At 45.1% G+C, this 19,212-nt stretch overlaps 4 protein-coding genes across 6 annotated transcripts; 1 reads left to right on the forward strand and 3 right to left on the reverse strand.

Moving 5' to 3' along the window:
- Nucleotides 1–88: 88 nt before the first annotated feature.
- LOC136429798 (zinc finger protein Gfi-1b-like) lies at nt 89–4,178 on the reverse strand. The gene is made up of 3 exons (XM_066419775.1): nt 3,956–4,178; nt 3,067–3,215; nt 89–2,769 (listed from the first exon to the last, which is right to left on the reverse strand). The coding sequence occupies exons 1-3, from the start codon at nt 3,992–3,994 to the stop codon at nt 2,505–2,507; spliced, it is 453 nt and encodes a 150-aa protein (XP_066275872.1). The 5' UTR covers nt 3,995–4,178; the 3' UTR covers nt 89–2,504.
- Nucleotides 4,179–4,731: 553 nt separating this feature from the next.
- LOC136429790 (zinc finger and BTB domain-containing protein 17-like) lies at nt 4,732–11,234 on the reverse strand. 3 transcript variants are annotated; one of them, XM_066419760.1, is made up of 7 exons: nt 11,089–11,234; nt 10,131–10,427; nt 9,723–9,902; nt 8,977–9,139; nt 7,853–8,033; nt 5,994–6,094; nt 4,732–4,962 (listed from the first exon to the last, which is right to left on the reverse strand). In XM_066419760.1, the coding sequence occupies exons 2-7, from the start codon at nt 10,403–10,405 to the stop codon at nt 4,747–4,749; spliced, it is 1,116 nt and encodes a 371-aa protein (XP_066275857.1). In that variant the 5' UTR covers nt 10,406–10,427; nt 11,089–11,234; the 3' UTR covers nt 4,732–4,746. The 3 variants fall into 3 exon arrangements, with proteins under 3 accessions (XP_066275857.1, XP_066275855.1, XP_066275856.1); XM_066419758.1 differs by having other exon boundaries at nt 10,131–10,432; XM_066419759.1 differs by lacking the exon at nt 4,732–4,962 and adding an exon at nt 4,972–5,206 and having other exon boundaries at nt 10,131–10,432.
- A 226-nt stretch (nt 11,235–11,460) lies between these two features.
- Nucleotides 11,461–16,920, forward strand: LOC136429799 (uncharacterized). Its single transcript, XM_066419776.1, has 3 exons — nt 11,461–11,654; nt 12,644–12,802; nt 13,587–16,920. The coding sequence occupies exons 2-3, from the start codon at nt 12,660–12,662 to the stop codon at nt 15,832–15,834; spliced, it is 2,391 nt and encodes a 796-aa protein (XP_066275873.1). The 5' UTR covers nt 11,461–11,654; nt 12,644–12,659; the 3' UTR covers nt 15,835–16,920.
- Nucleotides 16,921–17,226: 306 nt separating this feature from the next.
- On the reverse strand, nt 17,227–19,162 carry LOC136429223 (short-chain collagen C4-like). Its single transcript, XM_066419097.1, has 2 exons — nt 19,093–19,162; nt 17,227–18,779 (listed from the first exon to the last, which is right to left on the reverse strand). The coding sequence occupies exons 1-2, from the start codon at nt 19,160–19,162 to the stop codon at nt 18,067–18,069; spliced, it is 783 nt and encodes a 260-aa protein (XP_066275194.1). The 3' UTR covers nt 17,227–18,066.
- Nucleotides 19,163–19,212: the final 50 nt, after the last annotated feature.

The raw sequence follows: 19,212 nt of genomic DNA on the forward strand, positions 1-19,212 counted from the left end.
AGGTTAAATAAAGGTTGAAAAAAATGTAACCTATAGATATGTATTATCATTCATGAGCAATTTCAGCCTCAAACAATGACAGATACCGTATGTGGTTCAGGGCAATTCTTTATTGAATAGTCCTCGTATGTACATGGATGGCCTGCGTTATTCACCTGTTACTAATCTTGCTATTTATCACAGTGGCATTGCACATAACATACAAACTTCTGTAACTTATCCCTTTATTCTCTGCTGGTAAATTTGGAGCATGAATGCACCTCCTGCATAATGAAGTTTAATACTACCTTTGTTAATGTCACACCAATTCAGTTGGTTCTCTAGTTCCACAAGAGTACTGCTGAACAGGAAGACCAACACGAAAGCATAGTCTGAATGAAGGGTCTGTACCTTGGTACATGGCGTTTCAAGGAGCAAATATATATATCATATAGTTAGGCTTAAGCTCTCCTCACAGCACTATATTTGTACTCTTGATAAACTTTATCTAACTGTCCCAGAACCAAGTAAACAAATTGGCATATAGCCTGACAGCACATTAATAATACTGGTGTCTTTTCCTGTATTTACAGCTCCTGCGCAAAAACATAGCATACTACTATATAAAACAATGGAAAACAATCTAAAATGAAAAACAATCTAAAAGTCACCACTAGAATTACCATTGATCCTAGTTGGTAATTGGTTCCTAGTTCATTTTCGTCTTCCATGGCAGTGTTCTGGCATCCATTTACAGACCACAGCCCCAAGGCAAAAACTATGTTTTCCACATGGGTACTCTAGTCAGATTATGCTATACAGAAGACAGTTCCAACTTCCAAGGCATGTCATAATTCAGTAATAGCACCTGTGAAAATACAATGGTGACATGAAATACAGTAAATGTTTTGGTAAGTGGCCTTTGGGTCTTGTCACCCCGACCACCGAGTAAAAAAAAAAGAAAAAAAGAAATCTAGTCCGTGACTTGGCCCATTTTCTGGGCCATTCCCACAGTCGTCCATGGGGGTGTTCTGGTCTATGCTTAATGAGGACAGTACCAAGGCATGTCGTAATTCAGTGACTGCACATACGCAACTAAAACTTTAAAAAACTATTCCTCCATGAAAGCAAAAGTCCAGAACTCTAGTCCATGGCTTGTTCTTGATGTACCCCATCATCTATGTCATTTCCACTGTCTTTCATGGGGTGTTCTAATCTACATTTACAGACAACAGATACAAGGCAAAAACTACATTATAGTTTAGTACAAGTTCCAAGGAATGTCAGAATTCAGTCACATGTACCGTATGTGCAAATAAAACTAACAATACAGCACAAGTCCAGCTCTTTAGTCCATGGCCTGTTCTTGCTGTACCCCATCATCTGGGCCATTCCCACCGTCTTTAATGGGGTGTTTTTATCTACATTTACAGACCCCAGTTCCACGGCAAAAACTATGTTATAATGTTGTAATTTAGTTCCAAGGAATGTCAGAATTTAGTTATTGCATAATTGTTATATACAATGTACCGTATGTGCAAATAAAACTGTAACGATACAGTGCAAGTCCATATCTCTAGTCCATGGCCTGTTCTTGCTGTACCCCATCTTCTGGGCCATTCCCACTCTCTTCAGTAGGGGTCCGCTCTGGTCCACGATAACAGAAAACAGTTCAAAGGCCTGTCATAATTCAGTAACCGCACATGTGGTCCGTATCTCTAGTCCATGGCCTGTTCTTGCTATACCCCATCTTCCGGGCCATTCCCACTTTCTTCCATGGGGGTGTTCTGGTCCACAATAACAGGTGACAGCTCCAAGGCAGGTCAGATAAATTCATATTTGATACAAATATTACAGTAAATAATATAGTACAAGTCCAGAACTCTAGTCCATGGCCTGTTCTTGCTGTATCCCATCCCCCGGGCCATTCCCACTGTCTTCCATGGGGGTGTCCTGGTCCACGATAACAGAAAACAGTTCAAAGGCCTGTCATAATTCAGTAACCGCACATGTGGTCCGTATCTCTAGTCCATGGCCTGTTCTTGCTATACCCCATCTTCCGGGCCATTCCCACTTTCTTCCATGGGGGTGTTCTGGTCCACAATAACAGGTGACAGCTCCAAGGCAGGTCAGATAAATTTATATTGGATACAAATATTACAGTAAATAATACAGTACAAGTCCATTTCTCTAGTCCATGGCCTGTTCTTGCTGTAGTCCATCTTCTGGGCCATTCCCACTCTCTTCTATGCATGGGGGTGTTCTGGTCCGCGATAACAGACAACAGTTCAAAGGCATGTCATGATTCAGTGACCGCACATGTGCAAATACAACTTGGACAAAGCAAAAGTCCATCCCTCTAGTCCATGGCTTGTTCTTGTTGTACCCCATCTTCCGGGACATTCCCACTTTCTTCCATGGGGGTGTTCTGGTCCACAATAACAGGTGACAGCTCCAAGGCAGGTCATATAAATTTATATTTGATTCAAATATTACAGTAAATAATACAGTATAAGTCCATCTCTCTAGTCCATGGCCTGTTCTTGTTGTACCCCATCTCCCGGGCCATTCCCACTGTCTTCCATGGGGGTGGTCTGGTCCGCGCCAACAGACGACAGTTCCGAGGGGGACGCCATGTTCACACTCTGCGTGGCGAGGCTCTGCGGTGGGCCCTCCCCGTCCGGACCCTGGGCCTCGACCAGCTCGGCGTCGTGCTTGATCTTCATGTGGTTGCGCAGCCCCGCCACGGTGGCGTAGCGGTAGTGGCAGATCTTGCACGTCATGGGAGACCTGCAAGGTCATATGTTTTGTCATCAGGTTGGTAAGTCACCGAATTAAAAAAAATACTCTTTTTACACAACCAAGGTTAGTGATTTGTCCAACCGACGTTTCGGTGACCATCTGTCATGCCACCTTCATCAAGGCAATTTTGACTGGTTCACATTACACTGCAGCACAGGTGTCGCTGGAAATAGATGCGTTCCCAAATACAAAGTATTTACATAATACACTGTTACAGAGAACGACATCCACAATAAAGCACAAACAAACAAACAAACAAACAAACAAACAAACAAACAAACAGACCCGCCCATGTGCCGCATGACGTGCATCTTGAGGTTCTTCTTGTGGGTGAACTTGCGGCCGCAGATGTCGCACTTGTGGGGCTTCTCCGCCAGGTGCAGCAGCATGTGGTCCTTCAGGACGTCCATCCGCGCAAACGACTTGCCGCACACCTGGGCCGAGAAAAGGAGGAGAAAATTATGGCATTTCATATCTAATAATTTAGCTCAAGTGTTCATCTACAGAGCGTACTGGACATCTCTGAATGCCTCTTGCGTTGCACAACGTGGGAGTCTCTAGTGTAAGTCCAAGAGTAAGTCGAAGTGTTCTGTCTTCTGTCCGCCTACCACATTAAAACCATCGTGAACACTCCATTTCCTTCCTACTGCAAAATTAAATCCCCTGCTTTTACAGTAACTTGGCTCAGGTATCCATTTCTATTTTTTGTATAGAGGAAAAAGTGGTCCTTCAGGACATCCATCCGTGCAAACGACTTGCCGCACACCTGGGCCGAGAAAGGGAGGAGAAAATCATGACATTTCAAATCTAATAAAAGGTAAAGGCAGTCCCATAGCCTTTTTGAGGCTATAAGGGCAGTGGATTGTTATCTACAGTATCTGGGCTACAGTATTGGAAGGCGGGGCCCAACCCTTTCCTTCCATCGTCATTTACCTCCCCAACCAATGTCAGGTACCCATTTTTACACTTGGGTAGAGTGAAGAAAGTCGTGTAGAGTGCCTTTTCCAAGGCCACAATATTAAGCATGTTCACTTTAAGCATCTGAACCTGATACCGATCTATACATATCAACGTTTTATAGATTTATCACCTATATCATGACAATTAGGAGATAGTGTCATGTGATTGGCTTGCTCCTAACCTATCAGGAAGCTGGATTTGAAACATTTCTGACCTGACACACGTGTCGTCTCCACATGGAGTGGTTGTGCATGTGGCGCTGCAGGCTGGACTTCCAGGTGAAGGTACTGTCGCACACCGGACAGGCGTAGTACACCTTACCGAGGTCGTCTGTACGCTTCGCTGTGCCAGGGACCTGGGAGTGACGTACAGAATAACAAGCAAGCCTGTTAAAGTACAGGTGAAGGTACTGTCGCACACCGGACAGGCATAGTACACCTTACCAAGGTCGTCTATTCGCTTCGCTGTGCCAGGGACCTGGGAGTGATGAACAGGAGAACAAGCAAGCCTGTTAAAGTCCAGTTCCAGTTGAAGGTACTGTCGCACACCGGACAGGCGTAGTGCACCTTACCCAGGTCGTCTGTTCGCTTCGCTGTGCCAGGGACCTGGGGATGACATACAGAATAACAAGCAAGCCTGTTAAAGTACAGGTGAAGGTACATATGCACACCGGACAGGCGTAGTACACCTTACCGAGGTCATCTGTACGCTTCGCTGTGCCAGGGACCTGGGGATGACGTACAGAATAACAAACAAGCCTGTTAAAGTACAGGTGAAGGTACTGTCGCACACCGGACAGGCGTAGTACACCTTACCGAGGTCGTCTGTACGCTTCGCTGTGCCAGGGACCTGGGGATGACGTACAGAATAACAAACAAGCCTGTTAAAGTACAGGTGAAGGTACTGTCGCACACCGGACAGGCGTAGTACACCTTACCAAGGTCGTCTGTACGCTTCGCTGTGCCAGGGACCTGGGAGTGACAAACAGGAGAACAAGGAAGCCTGTTAAAGTACATATGAAGGTACTGTTGCACACCGGACAGGCGTAGTACACCTTACCGAGGTCGTCTGTACGCTTCGCTGTGCCAGGGACCTGGGGATGACGTACAGAATAACAAACAAGCCTGTTAAAGTACAGTTCCAGGTGAAGGTACTGTCGCACACCGGACAGGCGTAGTACACCTTACCAAGGTCGTCTGTACGCTTCGCTGTGCCAGGGACCTGGGAGTGATGTACAGGAGAACAAGCAAGCCTGTTAAAGTACAGGTGAAGGTACTGTCGCACACCGGATAGGCGTAGTACACCTTACCGAGGTCGTCTGTACGCTTTGCCGTGCCAGGGACCTGGGAGTGATGAACAGGAGAACAAGGAAGCCTGTTAAAGTACAGGTGAAGGTACTGTCACACACCGGACAGGCGTAGTACACCTTACCGAGGTCGTCTGTACGCTTCGCTGTGCCAGGGACCTGGGGATGTCGTACGGAATAATAAACAAGCTTGTTAAAGTACAGGTGAAGGTACTGTCGCACACCGGATAGGCGTAGTACGAGACACAAGATGATTTTATTGGACATCGCAGTGATGTGTTGAATTAAAACCAAATTAAGGTTGTCCGTATGCTTCGCTGTGCCAGGCACCTGGGCATGACATACAGAACAACAAATAAGGTAGGGTTAGGGTTAGTGTTGCTACTCCTACCGACCGGTGTGTTATATGCTTAATGCTACAGTTAAGTTAGGCCACACCAATTTCATTTGTTGCTTCTCAGATTTTTTCCGAAAAAATTGGAGTGACAGGGCAGAAAAAAATAACAATAAAATATTTTGCAAATAGTCTGGGGTAAAGATAAGAGTTTACATAACATAAAGAAGAAGAGAATTATTCAAGTTTCAGCTTTGTATGGCTCATTTTATGCAATACACCCCCTTCTTTGATCTAGTATTATAATTTCAGTAACAAAATTACCTTTTGCCATGTAATATATGGATTGATATTGAGAAATAGTTTTAATATATGAAAAATTATAACTTATGATCAATGTGACCACACATTTTGAGTATGTGCAGGTCTTTATAATCTATTTTGGTGGCTATTGAGTTTTACAACCGAACAAATAGTAAAATTGGGAGTTTAAATTTGTGAATGTGACCCAATTTTTTTGTGTGTGTTCAAAATGGGAAAAACAGGACAGGCTATTCCGAGAAGCAGCAAATAAAATTGCCGTGGCCTTACTGTAGTATTACGTATCCATACCTGCAGGGTGGGGCTGTACTGGTCGTGTGTGGGGGTGGCTGACAGGGCGGCGCTGCCGTCTCTCTGTAGCACGTTCCCATCTGTGGACCAGGAGGTCACACCTAGGGGCATAGATAGGGGAAATTTTAGAAGCTAAGTTCTTGACTATCAACTATCGATATAACAGAAGGAGGCTATTGCCTGTAAGTTCTGTTTCTAAACACAAATATAGCAAATAAATGTCCAGAGTCTATGTGGGCGCATACTCCAAACCCTTCCAGTACCTGTCTAGTCTGGATTTGAAGGCATTGACAGTTTCAGCTGCTACCACGTCTGCAGGAAGGCTGTTCCAGAGGTTAATTGTCCTTACAGTAAAGAAGTTACATCTCGTTGACTACTTTTACTATGTAACCAGAACTATTAATGTCAGTCTGTCTGTCTAGGAAGAGTATGCCAGTTCACTGCACATATAAAAAAACAGTTCAACGTAGAAAGACAGTTCAAGATATTCCGTAAACAGTTCTTATTAATAAGAACGCTTCATACATGACATGTATGCAGGTACAACAGGTGATAAACCGGATAGTGAGTGTGTTACTACTATAGTATAATAAGTGTACATAACCTGCCCAAGACAATTCAGGGGGCCGATAGAATCTTTACAGTTCTAGGTGGACAGGTGGTCACTATAGACAGGATTCTTAATTCATAATTTATTCAAGGGACCACCAAAAAGTTGTCACATTGGCCGTGTGGTCCTCATGTAGAGGTCACTGGTTTGACTGTATGTCCAAAGACCACGGATTGTTGACTTTCACGACCACCCTTGGTCGTGGTACGGAGGAAATTGTTTAGAAATGTGAATGGTGAGATACATTGTGGACGGGAGAACTTTAGACTCTTAGGTTCTTAGGCCATACCAGTTTAATGTCTAGGTTAACAGAATTTAAAAAAAATGCTAGATTGGAAAATCAACATGAAAACAGAATCTCAGAGGAAAGTTTGTACTTTGGTGCACACAGTTTCAGGGAGTGAACAGGGCCAGGTGCAAGTTTTCACCCTAGCTTTCTGTTCTAATGATGTCCTCGTGCTAAAATTAAAAAAAAAAATCTGTTAAAAAAATCAAAGAAATTAAATTGGTGTGGCCTTAGAATGCTTCAAACATGACATACATGCAGATAGAGTCAAACATAACCAAGAACTCAGACTCAGGGGACCTATAAAATCAGGTATTTGTGGACAGGTGGTCACTCAAGACAGGGGTCTTAATTCTTGTGTCAATGGGAACACAATATTATCTAAGGCACTACAAAAAGTAGTTACAGGCCAGGTGGTCCTTATGTAGAGGTGGGCATCTGTGCAGGTTTGACTTGTACATTGAACCTGTACCATCTGTCTTTCTTTTAAGTTACCTGTATGTGAAAGAACTTGTATATACTGCATGTCAAACACGGTGGAAGACGAAACACATTTTATTTCAAGTTGCCCCTTCTACGATCAAGAAAGAAAGGCGCTGTTTAAAGAGGCCACCTAATTCCATCCAAATTTTACCACGTTTGGAGACAAAAAGAAAAATACTCTCCTCTTAACGTCGCAAAACCCACACATCAAAGAAAAAGTGGGATCATTTGTCTTCCACTGTCTCGGAAAACGAAGTCAAACCCAAATAAGATGCTAGTATTTAGACTACAATAGTCACATGCTATATTGTTATCCATTGTCTGTCCGTCCTTTCATGTTACATGTACTTGCAATTTGCCTACAGGCAATTGCAAGTACATGTACATATATATGTAACACAGAGTGGACGGACAGATGATGATGAACAATATAACATATGACTACTCTAGTCTTAATTATTAATTATTCATTCTACTTACCAGCTATCTGTAACTGCAGTCCATCCCCTGCGGTGTCTACGGCCCTCTCTCTGACACCAGTAAACCTGCTCTGTAACTGCATGGGCCCCGACCTCGCCTCGCCCCCAGCAGTTGAAGACGTGCTGCTGTCCTCGGAAGGGTCCATCTGATCTGGCTCTACCTTCATGACTGGAGCGTCCCACTGCAGGGGGGGGGATGATTAAAAGAAAATCTGAACCATCCTTTATCTACTTAAGTTTAAAACATTAAGTCAGTACACAGTATCTAATAAAAGTATACATAATAAAAGTATACAGTCAAAACAGCCCAAGAAGACCATTCAGGGGACCGATAAAATATGTTTAATCTGGTACAAATTAATATCTTATCTGCCATTTCATCCCTTTTACCAACGTCTTTTTATAACAACACTAGCCCCGTGGGCACTGCTCTAGAGCAGACTGGTACCAAACCTTTTACATGCACTAGTATAGGAGAAGAGTGGGCAAAAGACACTTGGCAGCCATACTGCACATGCAGAAATGTTCGCGGCGGTTTTATGTTTGCGGTTTACCCGGTGAACTCCTAGGCGCGAACTTATAACCAGCGCTAAACTTTTTGCCCACCTGTAGCACTACTATTGTTTCAAACGCTAACTTTAAACCACAGCAAACACTCCATTTTCTCCCTACCGCGAAATAGAAACCATGCAAACTTAGATGCATTTACAGTATATGGATTTGGATACCAAGCTAACATGAGGGGGTGTCCCTGTGGTGTAGTGGTCTGCACTTCTGTTACTTACCACATCTGGTTCTGATTACTTGGAACCAGAAGGCCCAAGTTCAACTCCTGGGTAGGACACCTCTGGTCAAGAGGCGCATTGAGTCATACCAAAGACTTTGTGAAAATGTTGCATGCTTCTGAAACAGTATGGAAGTTAAACACACCCCACTACCAGTGGACTAGCCCCATGCTACAGTGATTGCACTGTACAGTGTGGCCCAGGGCTATGAAACGGAGATGGGCACGGCCCTATACACCTTATGGTGTAGGAGGATTTTAACTAACTTTAACTAACCAAGCTAACATGATGTGGAAAGGACTTTCCATCATGTGGTGGGGGAGGGACTTTTCTCCCTTACCTGAGGGTTGGAGTCCTTCCTGTGCGGGGAGCCGGTGGAATGTGGGTTGGCGCTGGGCGACTCGACCCGACTGCTGCCCACGGAACGGGCGGGCTGGAACGACGAGCTGGACCCGAAGTAGTCTATCCCGTCCTCCTGACTGTCCGCCAGCGACGCGACGTGTCTGGAAAGAAATAGAAAGTGATTTCGATCCAGTTTAGCGCAATGAAGAGTCAGCTATATATTCTTCCACTGGTCGTGAGAGAGAAGACAGATGCTACATACAGTACGGTATTTACAGGTTCATCGTACCCCTAGCTCTGTTCGACAAGCACAATGAACAGTAGATCACGGCTAAACATCCCGTCCTAAGGACTTTATCTATTGGTTCAGCATGTATATTGGGGAAAAAAACATTAGGACTGCAGAAAACATAAGGGCCTAAGGACTGCCCTTTCTGATAGTATCCATGTCGGGTGAACGACACAACCGGAATGGAACTCACGGCTTCTAGTTCCAGAGAAAGGGCCGCTACGTAACCACTGGACTACGCAAGCTACCTAACCTAAGCACCTAGGCAAAACGCACTGCATACACGGTAATTAGCCTGCTATGTAAACCTATAATAATTGCTGAATCTCTTTTGTTCTCTTTGGTGAATGTTGCATCGGAGTAACAGCTATTGCATAAGATGTGTCTTTGACACAACTAGATGAACTTATATATGTGGTATTGACTTTACGTTCTGGTGACGCTACCTATCCTACCTGGAGCCTCCCTCTGTGCTTGAGGACGCCGTGGTCGTAGTCTCGGAGGAGTTGACGGCCATGGCCATGGAGGCCATGCTGCGCTTGAGGTACTGTGAGCACACGTCCACCACGTTCTCAAGGTTCAACATGGTAGCAGCGACCAGGATGTCGCCCGTGTTACCCGCGTTCAGCGTCAGTCTGTGGAGATGATGATAGGTTTATTGAGAATATTCAAATACTAGTACATGTCTGAATGAAATACTGTAAATGCATTAAAGTTTGTATGGTTTTTATTTTGCGCTGAGGGGAAAATGGAGTGTTCACTGTGGTTTCAAGTTCATGGCAGCGCTATAGTTACATACTGTGGTCTAATGAACTGAACTGAACTGAAAAAGTATGTTACTGGGTACTAGCACCCATCCCCACCTGTGAGTGTACATGAAGTCCAGGATCTTGGAGAACGTCTCGACCTTCAGGGTCGGGAGGTGGAGTTCGTTCGGGACCTCGCCTCCGCTGGTGAACACGGAGCGGAAGTAAGAGCTGCAGGCGGCCAGGACGGCGCGGTGGCACGGGAACTGCATCCCCATGACGACCACCGTCAGGTCACACAGCTGGCCGCGCTGGCGCATGTCGTTCAGGTGCTTGACGAAGCTGGCCGCCATGTTGGGGAATTTGAAGGTCGTTTCCTTTGTGGCAGCCATCTTGATCTGAATATCTGAGCAACTGTGCTAATAAAAAGAAAAGGAATACGTATCAAAAAATGGTGTATTTTTCTGTCAGGTGGACATCGAAATGGAACTTCACTGTATAGCGGAGTACCTCGGCTGATTTCTACTATTTTCCCAACGATAGGACGGAGCCTGGTAGAGGCAACAGGTGAGGCCGCTCATCCAATTACTGTACTGTCATTCCAGGCTAGCTTACTGGGGAAGGGGGTAGAAAGAGATCTTCCTACCAGGCTGTATGGATCTACTCTCAACTCTCTGCTAGATTAGCGATTGGAGAACCCAAAGTAAAAGAGTTAGACCGAGACTCCTTGCAATAACGGCCGATGTGAGTGGATCAAAACATTCCGGCCTAATTATGGGGTAGGGAATTTCCCGAGTAGCCTTCGTAACCCCTGCTTCTTCTAAATGGGTCAGTGAAGTCATGCTTGTCTCGAGCATTCATGTTTCTGATCATGTTTCTGGTGAAGGGATGCTGCTACAGTAACAATTAGTTCCGTGCTTAGATGAGAGGCCCCCTAGCTACGGCCTTGTCCTGAGCGAGTTCGTTAAAAAAAAAAAACACAAAAACAAGACCGTCCATAATTCCTTCCGGTTTCCCCAACGTGGTATCAACTTCACAGGGTAAATAAATAATAAAAGAAAGTAAAGTAACTTACAGCAACGTTCCTGTCTATCCAGGAAAGAGTAAGGGTGAAAAGGAATGTCGATAAACCCGGCTTCGGAAGATTTCTGAGGAGAATTGTTGGTTTGGGAAGATTTCGGGAAAATAAAATACATTTCATTCAGCCATATTGGAATATGCTAACTGGACCACTCGTTTAGGTAGGCGACTTTTAGAGGAGTATCTTACTTCATGAAAAGTAATACAAATTATGAAAAAAGGTACTATCAGATAATTTTGTTTTTTTAGATTATTTAATCTTTATACATTTTAGTAAATTAAGGCAGCGTTTTTACAAATAAAATGATTAAAGTCACCCCCACATGACTCAATGTACCAACCTGAGGTCAGAGTTTGTTTTCTCGCGGGAATGCCAGCGGTGTTTGAAGTTGTCTGTTGAGTGTTGCAAATTGTCTTGTCTTGAATTCACATGTCTCGGGGGGAAACAACGCAGCACTGTGGGGCAGTTATACGAAAAGTTTCTTGTCCAAACTTCGGCCTGTCAATCTCATGAAGATTAGCAAAAAGCCATAATCTTCCAGTCGTAAGCAGGATATCACGGTAAGTCAGTCATCAACTTATAAATTCTGATCATTCATATGTCCAAGAAGGTTAGACAATAGACATCCATCGATCCAGCTATAAATGAGATAGTCGGAGATCTATACACAGTAAAAAAAAAGTCACTGGATAGATTTTGTTATAAACGGCCAGACGTTTTAGAATGCAGTGTCTGAAACGTCTGACCGTTTACAAATTCTATCTAATCAGTGTTAATAACTACATTGAGCAAGGTTACACGTATACAAAGCAGTCATCCTCATTTGAGGTGAAGCATTGTGCTTTTTCAAGTAGCTAGTGGTAGTGCAATGCGACTTCGCTACAGGTCGTGTTTTTGTACACCCCTACGAGGTACTCTTCTCGATAAGTGTGTTGGGTTCTTTTGGAAAAATTGTTTTGAGAAAGAATGTGAGTAGGGTAAATACTGTAAAAAAAGTACCTGGGGTTCAATGGGTATTTTGGTACGTATTTTGGTAAGGGGGTACGTGCTGAGAATAAAAGGAAATAAGAGATCACAGCCCCCCAGTTCAATTGGCTTCTTTTGCATATCATCACAAACTGTTGATAATGATCAGTTCAAGCATACAGATCATTTGATGATCTTTAGTTATCGATTCAATCCTTGAATCTTTAGAAAATCGTCACTCTTTACTTCGTCATACACGAATCATTGTATAACAGCCCCAGAAACCATTATCATAAGCCTATTTGGGTCCCCGACTTGTTAACTGTTATTGTCTAAGACAATGCTTTGTTATTGTCCAGACGTGTTTTGTTTATGTCTCAGTGGCCTTCAACTTTGACATATTACCCACAATCCATCACACTGCACATGCACCTTGAACCGGCTTGTTGCCCAACTTCTATCTGCATTGAGGAGAAACAAGTTGTCACAATACGAATATAATACTTTTGGTTAGAAACGTACTTCAGAGTAGGCCCCCAAACTATATAAAAATTATATGTTATTTTCATTTTACACTCCATAGAACCTGCTGTAATAGAATGGCAGACGACCAGGAGGGCATCACACCGATGCTTGGACAGATAGAGCGGTATCTGCTGTGCAGGCTGCACCAGATGCGTAATCACGGCGAACTGTGTGATGCGACCATCATCGTGGAAGACCATCAGTTCAGATGTCACAAGTAAGGATACTTTTATTTATTTATTTACAATTATTTTCCGTTAATTGGTTTTATTGAAAAGCAAACAGCCAGGCTGCCACATGTGTAGCTATTGGCTAGCTATTCCGAGGGCTAGCACTGATGGATGTTGAGAGGATGCTGGTCTTAAAGATTAGTAACTCCGATCTGTGATGCTCGACAGGAGCATGTGTGGAGACATTTGTGTCACCTCATAGAGGATGACGTGAACTAAACTGAACACTTATGACAAAGACGATAAACTTTTAAGCTAAAATAAACAAAAGTAAGCTATCATGTATCACCCTCGTTAAAGCAGGACCCCTATCGCTCGATTCGTCGTTGGCTCGCTCGCGTAGAGCGAGGCCCTGCTCTTCAGCGACGGTAGACACGATTCTGGCGCCGTTACTGACAGTTGCTCATGAACAATTAATGAGCTAAACGTAATCTGATTGGTTGATAGCTTCCCAGCGTCCTTTGCACTTTTGCTTGAGATAAGGTTTAGCAAACCCTCTGATTGGCTGAAGCTGTTTTGGTGGCGACGGCGCCAGAACCGTGTCTACCGTCGCTGAAGAGCAGGGCCTCGCTCTACGCGAGCGAGCCAACGACGAATCGAGCAATAGGGGTCCTTCTTTAAGGAGGGTGTCCTGTATCTGTGGCGGTTGAACCACACACTGAGTTTTTGACAGGACAAAGTCAGCTGATAGTACATGTATTGTGATATCCTCTTTGATTTGTTGGCCCTTCATTAACATTTCTCCTGTTTTCTTCCTGTTTGTTTTCTTAGGGTGGTTCTGGCAGCTTTCAGCAGTTACTTTCAGTCTTTGTTCAGTTCACTCAGCGGAAAAGGAGTGAACGGTACTGTAAATGTACGAGTCGAAGACAAGCGCCTCAAGGCTTCAGCATTTGCCCATCTCTTGGATTACCTGTACACCGGGCGCATCCGGGTGACCAAGGAGAGTGCGGTAGACCTCCTGCACGCTGCCAACTGCAAGTTCTTTAACATCAAAGAAGTCAAGGAGGCGTGTGCGGATTTACTTAGGAACTCAGGAACAATGGCAGGAAATCGTACCGTACCAGAGAACTCAGGAAATGTTACTGTAGTCCAGATCTCAGGAACATTGGCAAGAAATTGTACCATACTACAGAACTCAGCAACAAAGGCAGGAAATAGTACCGTACCAGAGAACGCTGTAACAGCGGCAAGAAATCGTACTTTAGTCCAGAACTCAGGAACAATGGCAGGGAATTGTACCGTACTCCAGAACTCAGAAACAAAGGCAAGAAATCGTATTGTAGTCCAGAACTCAGGAACAAAGGCAAGATATCGTACCGTACTCCAGAACTCCGGAAAAATTGTAGGAAATCGTACCGTAGTCCAGTTCACAGGAACAAAGGCAAGAAATCGAGCTGTAGTCCAGAACTCAGGAACAATGGGATATCGTACCGTACCAGAGAACTCAGGAACATCGTCTGGAAATCATACGGTACTCCAGAACTCAGAAACAATGGCAGGGAATCCTACCTTACTCCAGAACCCAGAAACATTGGCAGGACATCGTATAGTACCAGAGAACTCAGAAACAAAGGCAGGGCATCACACCGAACTCCAGAACTCAGGACGAGTGGCAAAAAATCGTACTGTACCAGAGAACTTGGGAACAATGGTAGAAAACCATACCGAACTCCAGAACTTAGGAACAATGGCAGGAAATCGTACCATCGAGGCAGAGGAAACAGATGCAGTGGTCTCTGGATATGACACCTTCACAAAGAGAACTGTTAGCAACAACAACAGTGATGTCGTCCATGGGAAATACAGTATACATGGTGGTGCAACCTGCAAGATAACAGATGAACAATGTGGAATTTATGAAGCAGCACACAGCAGCCACAGTACTCCTCCACAAGTTGCCCAGGTTGACAAAGAGCGTGTGAAAGTTTCAGCATGTGAAAACCCCTGCGCTTCTCTCAGCAATACCTTTGTGTCAAAGTGTATGCAAGATGCCGCTTTAGATGATGGCAATGTTTCAGATAATGGCAAAGTCAAGATAAAAGATGAGGTAGAGCCCATGAAGTTCAATCCGTGGCTACAGACACATGATTTGGAGAAGAAAGAAGCTAATGCAGAGATTTATCCATCTGAGGGCAACCCAAATGAAGCAAACGCCAAAGAGGAAGATTTGAACCAGGTGCTTTTGGAAGAACTTGAGATGGAACTGGGAGGAATTCCAACCATTGAAGATCTGGATGAGGATCCCATCGTGTGGCATCCGTTGAGTTCGATTGAGGATGAGTCAGATTGCCTCGAAGGTGAAAGCTCAGAGGTTAGGTCAACAGCCAACTCTGGTGCAGACTGTGATGAAAAATTAGGTGAAGGAGGCAGAAGGAAAAGGAAATGGTCTGAAGAGATGTTTCAGGGAGTGAAGAGGTCGAAGAGGGACATACAAGCTGCAGCTGCCCACACAACTGACGACAGTGCACAAGCCAGTCCAAAGAATGGTCCGCTCATTTACACTCATTTTTACAGCTCACCACCGAAAGACAAGTCTGATGTCACAGGGCTGATACCAATTCATCTGGGTGTGAACGACGGCCAATGGAAGTTACCAAAACGCAATATGCCAGGGAGTGGAACATCAACACACAAACCAATGACCGAAAACAGGGCGCCGGGGACAATACAATACCCCTCTCCAGCAAACTCCTATCCATTGCCGATGTCAGAAAAACCTTTGGCAGAGGGTATAACGCCTTGCGACTCTCTTGTTAGAACGGATCCGGAAAGACTGAAAATGCTGAGCAACCCCTTCACTCTCTTTAGAGACTTTGCTGCCACCCAAGACACAAGTCAACAGCAGGAGAGCGTTCCTGTAAACAAGCAGACAGACATCAAGAGGGCAGTTAAGCATGTGCCTTTCTTACCGAAAACACAGTTCAAAACAGCCAGCCACCCGAGCATCGTGGACGAACGAAGAAGCGTTCTCATGTCCTTTGGGGACAGAGTTGTCGCTCGAGATCTGGGGTTTACGTAAACAAGCCGACCGACGTGGAAAAGCGTTGTGCATTACTCTCAGAATTAGACCCGATTCACACTGGGAAAATTTTCTGGGCGTACGACGATTTCGTACGTCTTCAGCGTACGGCGCCTTTTTTCCTGGGTCGTACGACAGGCATTTTTAAGGCCCGTACGTACTTCGCCTCGCGGTCCCTCCAACGTGAAGATACGACGAAGCCGTACGGACCATAACAAGGCAATAACCTGCCATACGACGCAGAAAAAAAGGCGCCGTTCGCCGTTGTTGTACGTCCAGAAAATTCTCCCAGTGTGAGTGTACATCAATGTACATCAGTAGGTAAAAAATAGCTCAAAGTTAGGTTTGCCAAAATAATGGGGAGGGTACAAAATCCACTTTTAAGAAATGATGGCCACCATGTTAAACAGAAGCTCATTTTCGTTTGAACCAGTTAAGCTCGATGGGGGATGAGGACAGGAAACATACAGTGTCAGGTTATGACGAAATGTTTTTTCATGCAAGAAAGTTGATCAATGCACATGACCAGATCTCTGGCTGATGATTGGGTATCTTGTTTTTTTTATGCATGGTTCACCCTGAAATTGTCTTGCATAGCATTTGCTGATGGAGAGTACAAACAATTGTATCTTTAAAGTCTACATATGCAATTTTTTTAACTGTAGGATGAAACTTTTACCAATAAACATTTTATCACAGAAAAAACTACCATCATGTCATTTCCAAATCAGTCCCGTGATAAAGAGTAAGTCGTAAGTGTTGAAACCATGATTTCTTAAAATGGGGCCTAACCACTAGCACTCAAAGCCCCAACTGCCAAGCCATCATTTGGCTGACCTCTACATCTCGTCGACCAATCAAACCACGTGAATCGCATTGAAACTCAGATTCGTATCGAATCGCATTGAAACTCAGATTCGTATCAGCCATTTCCCGACAAATCGCTTTCTGACTTGCGTTAACGTCTACATCTGACCAAACAAGCTCGCCAGTGAGATGGTGGAAGGTATCAGCTTCCAAAAGACGTTTTCAGATTGACAATTTTGCCACTTTGGAAGTGATTGAATCCGCCCGCGATTTAACGTTTAGAGAAAAGTAGAAGAAACAATTTTTTTTCAATCACTTCCAAAGTGGCAAAATTGTCAATCTGAAAACATCTTTTGGAAGCTGAAACCTTCCACCATCTCACTGGCGAGTCTGTTTGGTCAGATGTAGTCGTTAACGCAAGTTAGAAAGCGATTTGTCGGGTCATGACGGGGTGTACATCTCGTCGACAATGTGACAGGGGTATAACAACCACTATCAGATCTGTGGGGAAATTGTGATATAATCAAGACCCTGTTTCACATTAGCAGCACAAGCAAACATCACAATACAATGCAAGGACAAGTCTTAGTCTGTACATGTTTGTTTACTATGATCATGCAATATTCAGTTTCCAGTTGAAATAACTCTGTTACCCGACAGCTTGGGTCGACACACCACTTACAGTTGGCTTCCAGACGACTTCTTCCTTTCGGGATAAACGTAAACACTTCGCTGTAGGAGGACTGGCTTTCGACTGTCCTCACGATCACAAAGAGTCCGCTGTTTCTCTCTTTTAAACACAAACATCAAGCAATATATCCAGATGTAGGTTTTCAGCATGTCGCACTTTCACTAATGTATAAACATCGTTAAGATGTTGTGGCAATGGACCGTGCTATTTTGCCTTTATCATTTCACGTACAATCTGTTCTTAGATCTTACGTGTTTTGGTGTACATACATGTATTTGCTTATGCGAGAAGAACCTAGCTGTATGATACACAGTCGGTCCATTCCATGAAATATGATTATTAAGCAGGATTGGACTTAGACACGCAGTACATGTACTCGTTTGTTGTAGTAAGTACGACCAGAGCCGCCGCAATGGGCCTGTCATGACAGCTGAACAACGAATACCGGTACAAGTGTGGTCCTTTAGTACTTGACATTACATCCTTACATATACCAGAAGCCTAAAGATATATGATGACATGATTTTGGCACTTCATACAAGTAATCCAGATTGTTCAATGAGTTTCAAAGACACTACTTGAAATGTGTAACACATCTTTGGCGCCCAAAATCTCCATAAACGCTCAGGCAATGAGAAACTTTACGGTAATAAGTTTGATTCTTACACACGGTCTTCAAACACGGTACGTTTCACACTCCTAAGATTACTTTCCAGTTCTTTGTTTTGTGGTGTCTACACGGTGCACACCACGCAGGTCAGCTCTCTCCCCTCCACGTACGGCGGACACGGCAGCGAGCCGCAACGGGCCTCCACGACGTAGAACAGCGCGCCGTCCTGGTCCCCCTCCCCGCCGGGCAGCACCTCGGGCCCCCCGTCCATGCAGACGAACTCCGTGCGGCTGTGGTCGTGATGGCCAGTCATCAGGTAGCCTCCGTACTCCCGCGTCCAGCCTCCCGGGCAGGTCTTCCGTGCGGGGATCATCAGCTGCGTGCGGCGGGAGGGGTTGTGGCAGACGGCGCACGGCACGTTGCGGTCGTGAATGGTGTTAGCGTCGTACGGCGAATCTGCGGCGATTTCGTACTCTGCGCCGTACATGTAAGTCTCCCGGCTATTCTGAAGGCCATCTTTGTGCCAGCCCCACTCGGGATCTGCAGGAAGACACTGGTAGTTGCTTCCTCCGCCCTTGTGGCTGTACCACGCTCCGCCGGCCATGCCAGAGTACACCGTCACCGTCCCCGAACCCTCGTCGCACGACGTCCGCCCCCACCGGACATACACAGCTCCTCCGCCGCCTATTCCTTCCGAGCCTTGACTGCCTTTCTGTCCCGGGGCTCCTTTCTCACCCTTAGGGCCCTCCAAGCCTTGCGGTCCTAGCTTTCCGGGGCGGCCAATCCCTCCTTCCTCTCCACGAACGCCCCTCGGTCCCGGCGGCCCCGTGTCCCCCCCTCGGTCCGGGCGGAGCCACCACCGTGATGTTGTTCACGTTGCTGTTTGCCATCTGCTCCGGACACGAGCCTTCCTCTGCTACTGCTAAGCAGACAGAAAACAAGAACAGGGCAGAAACTGCGACCACGACTGCCGTTACTTGACCACTCATCCTGCTTGAGGTCTCAAACAAGAGCGACTTCCAGCTAGCACGGTGGTGGACAGTGATCTACAAAGGATCTGTCTTTTTTGGTCTACCTAACTTCTCTTATATAGGGCTAGAAACAAGGGTAAATCAGAATGAGTCATGTCTTTCAACAGATACATGTTTACGGTCCAACCTTTTAGCAGGCGTTGGCAGGTTGTGTTCGTTGCCTGGAATAGGGCGACCTGCCTTCACCATCAGAAATGTCACTCTTCGCACGCCACTTTGTAGTGCAAGTTTGAAGCTTA

This window comes from Branchiostoma lanceolatum, chromosome 3 (genome assembly GCF_035083965.1).
Source record: "Branchiostoma lanceolatum isolate klBraLanc5 chromosome 3, klBraLanc5.hap2, whole genome shotgun sequence".
Classification (NCBI taxonomy): Eukaryota; Metazoa; Chordata; class Leptocardii; order Amphioxiformes; family Branchiostomatidae; genus Branchiostoma; species Branchiostoma lanceolatum.